The sequence below is a fragment of the Oncorhynchus tshawytscha genome, linkage group LG26 (genome assembly GCF_018296145.1).
Source record: "Oncorhynchus tshawytscha isolate Ot180627B linkage group LG26, Otsh_v2.0, whole genome shotgun sequence".
Taxonomy (NCBI): Eukaryota; Metazoa; Chordata; class Actinopteri; order Salmoniformes; family Salmonidae; genus Oncorhynchus; species Oncorhynchus tshawytscha.
This window is the reverse complement of record NC_056454.1, coordinates 16,852,394-16,855,314: the sequence shown is the minus strand read 5'-3', so window position 1 is coordinate 16,855,314 and position 2,921 is coordinate 16,852,394. Positions and strand designations below refer to the sequence as shown.

At 45.3% G+C, this 2,921-nt stretch overlaps 1 protein-coding gene across 2 annotated transcripts in view; it reads left to right on the top strand.

Annotated features, from left to right (window-relative positions):
* Positions 1 to 220: 220 nt before the first annotated feature.
* Positions 221 to 2,921, top strand: part of LOC112225270 (transmembrane protein 50B) — a 17,274-nt gene continuing 14,573 nt past the window's right edge. The window contains exons 1-2 of one of the 2 annotated variants that reach the window (XM_024389052.2): positions 221 to 325; positions 1,003 to 1,290. In XM_024389052.2, the coding sequence (XP_024244820.1) occupies positions 1,192 to 1,290 (99 nt within the window). In that variant the 5' untranslated portion in view covers positions 221 to 325; positions 1,003 to 1,191. Of the gene's footprint in view, positions 326 to 1,002; positions 1,291 to 2,921 lie in introns of those variants that run through there. The other variant, XM_042306407.1, reaches the window with a different exon arrangement.

Here is a 2,921-nt window from a genome sequence, read left to right as displayed (position 1 = left end):
GACCCCTTAGCACTGCACATGAATCAGAGCAAATAACTACTATGTCTGGCTTGACTTCCTCTACCCACTGCAAGGCCAACAGTAGGGCCATCAGCTCTGCTGTATATACAGCTAGATGATCTGTAATACGTTTCCTGACTTTCGCCCCACATTCCTGCACTACAAATGACACTTTACGTTCACTTTTCTGTAAGCGAAAATGGATTGGTCACTTTGCTGTGATTGCCTTACTTTGATTGGTTAGCACGCTTCCTGATACAACGTCGCTTCATCCTCGTCGTTGTAGCACAGCTAGCTAAATGAAACTGAAAACATTGCCATTGAGGTGAGACAAATTATATTTTCTACGAGTGATATGGTTACATTCAAGACATGTATACGCACTTTTTTCCAGAAAGTGCCTGTTTGTTGGATAGGTGGACCAGAGCAGGGCACTGCATCAGTGCAAAATAATAATAACTAACGTTATCTGATAAGTTAGCTAACGTTAACATTTAGATAACGTTAGATAGATAGATGAAACAAACCTTGTTAGCTTTTATTTATTCTGTTAATTAAAATAGTACAATATTTCACTGTTTTGCAGTTGAGTTCGCAATGTAAGATTTACGTGCTTACTCATGGCTATCTTGACATTTGTAGGTTTAACTAGCTAGCTAAATAACGTTATCTATATTAACTAAGGTTAGTCTGTTGCTGTAAACAGCTAACTAGCTAGCTAACTACCTAACTTTTGCTGGCACTTATTGTTGTCACATTGCCTATGCTCTTCCCACAGCCAATAGTATTTGCTAAATGGCTAGCTATGTACCCCAATGGATAAAACGGATTGGATAGGTAAACATTGTGTGGAAAGTTCCACCTAGAGTGCAATATGATTAACATATTGAAGCTGGCCAAGAAAGTTTCTAGACCTACCTCGATCAAGTGTAACGTTAGGGGCTTGATGGGAATATTGGAGTTTGATACAGAATCAATAATCCTTCCTCCTTGTTTTTGTAGGCAACAAACTCGATTGATTGACAAACCAATCCCAGAGGGTCAAGTGTACAGAAGCAGCACAGCAGATTACTGCTTAACGTTCATCTGTGTCAGTGTCAACAGTCTGAGGGCTACCTACCTATCTAAGGAACATTAGAGATTGACTGAGACAACAGTAAGGTTTGACCACAGGGGTCAGAAGGGCTGAAGATGGCAGGGTTCCTGGACAACTTCCGCATGCCGGAGTGTGAGTGCATTGACTGGGGGGAGAGGAGAAATACCCTTGCATCCATCGTCGCTGGAGTCCTGGTGAGTGCTGTGGCATGAAGGTGTGTGTGACTACACATGTCCTGGCAATACAAAAACAAAACTCGAAAGTGGTAGATTCCAGCGATTATGAACGTTAAATGTGCATGCAAAATCACAACTTAAATGTCTCACAGAATGAACAAACAAAATATAAATGAAACTTTTGTCTGCCTATAGTGCCTCTTGCTAATGTTCACATGTTGGAGAAATAAAGCAAATAAGAAGCATTATTGATGTTACATAAAATGGACATACTGACGTTACAAAAAGTACTTTGCGTGAGCCACATCAGTTAGCATTATTTGAATGAACATCCCACATTACTGTGACAATCCGTCATCAATTAATAGAAATTGTCTTAATACCATGGACATTATTGCATCACAATACCAGGAAGCCATTGCAAGTGTACACACGAGTTTAGCAGTCAGTTGCTAGGGTTAGGAGCTTCCAAGCCCATTCTATTCATTTTTATTTCTACGGTCCCAGGCCTGTCCTGGGGATGGGATCAGGGAGGGTAACCAAACCTAGCCTGGGAGGAGATTGTGGGGGATTTGAGGAGGGTGATGCGGAGGGCAGTGTGGCTGATGAAGCTTCAAACTCTCAGCATATGAGTGTTGATGATCTGAAGAGTACATGGTGTGTACTGCATCATGTGGTGCACTACCCTCAACAGTGTTTTGCCAGACCCTAGGGTAGTGGTCAGTGCTGTGTACTGTATAGCTGAGTTGAGGTGGGCCTGGTAGAGCTGTGCTGTGATGGGGCTAGGTTTAGTTGTGCTGTGCTGAGGCGGGTCTGGTTGTGCTGTGCTTAGGCAGGCCTGGTCTGGTAACATGGGAAGGAGTTTGTAAGGGGAATTGAAGAGGGCAGTGTGGCCGGCGATGCTCCAAACTCTGTGTGGGGCCTCTGACTGCGTACGGCTTGGGCATAGCTCAGTGTATCTGCATGCAGTTCCTGGGAGATAAGTGGTAAAAGGTGGTGTGGTGGGCAGTGTTGCTGGCTGTTCTCCAGTCTCTGTGAGGTGCCACTGGATGCAGGTCTAAACGTGCGTCTGATTTGTCTCCGGGAGTTGGTGGCTGGTCTGCTGCTCCTGTGGGGTGAGGTGGACTGGCCACCCAGAGCAACATCCTGGCGAAGGTGGGGACAGCCTCTTTGAGCAAATGTACATTATCATACAGGCAGTCCAAACTACGGGTGGGAAGTTGGGCCAATTTGACATTTGGTCATTTAGCACAGTGCCAGGAGAAGCTGGCATTTATCCTCTAGATGGTGGCAGGTTGAACATCTCTCCTCCGGAGCAGGGTGGATATTACAATCATCACATCAGTGAAGGTGGTAGAGGCCCACTCCAACACCCTCCCAAGTGATGTAACCACCATCTCCTGTTGAGCATGCAGGTCATTGGTTCCAGTATGTACAATGATAAGGCTCGGTGAACCAAGCTGGGCCATGGTCAGGAGCTCCATGGCTCTCTCAGATGTGGGGCACCGCAACTTTGCCACCACTCTTTTTTTCTCTTTTCATTTTCCATTGGAATCCATCAAAACAATGTCAGGCTTCTTCTCTTCTTCTCTGTGGAGGATGGCAGGAGTAGGAGCAATCACGGGCCGTGAGACTGGGGTGGAGGGGGT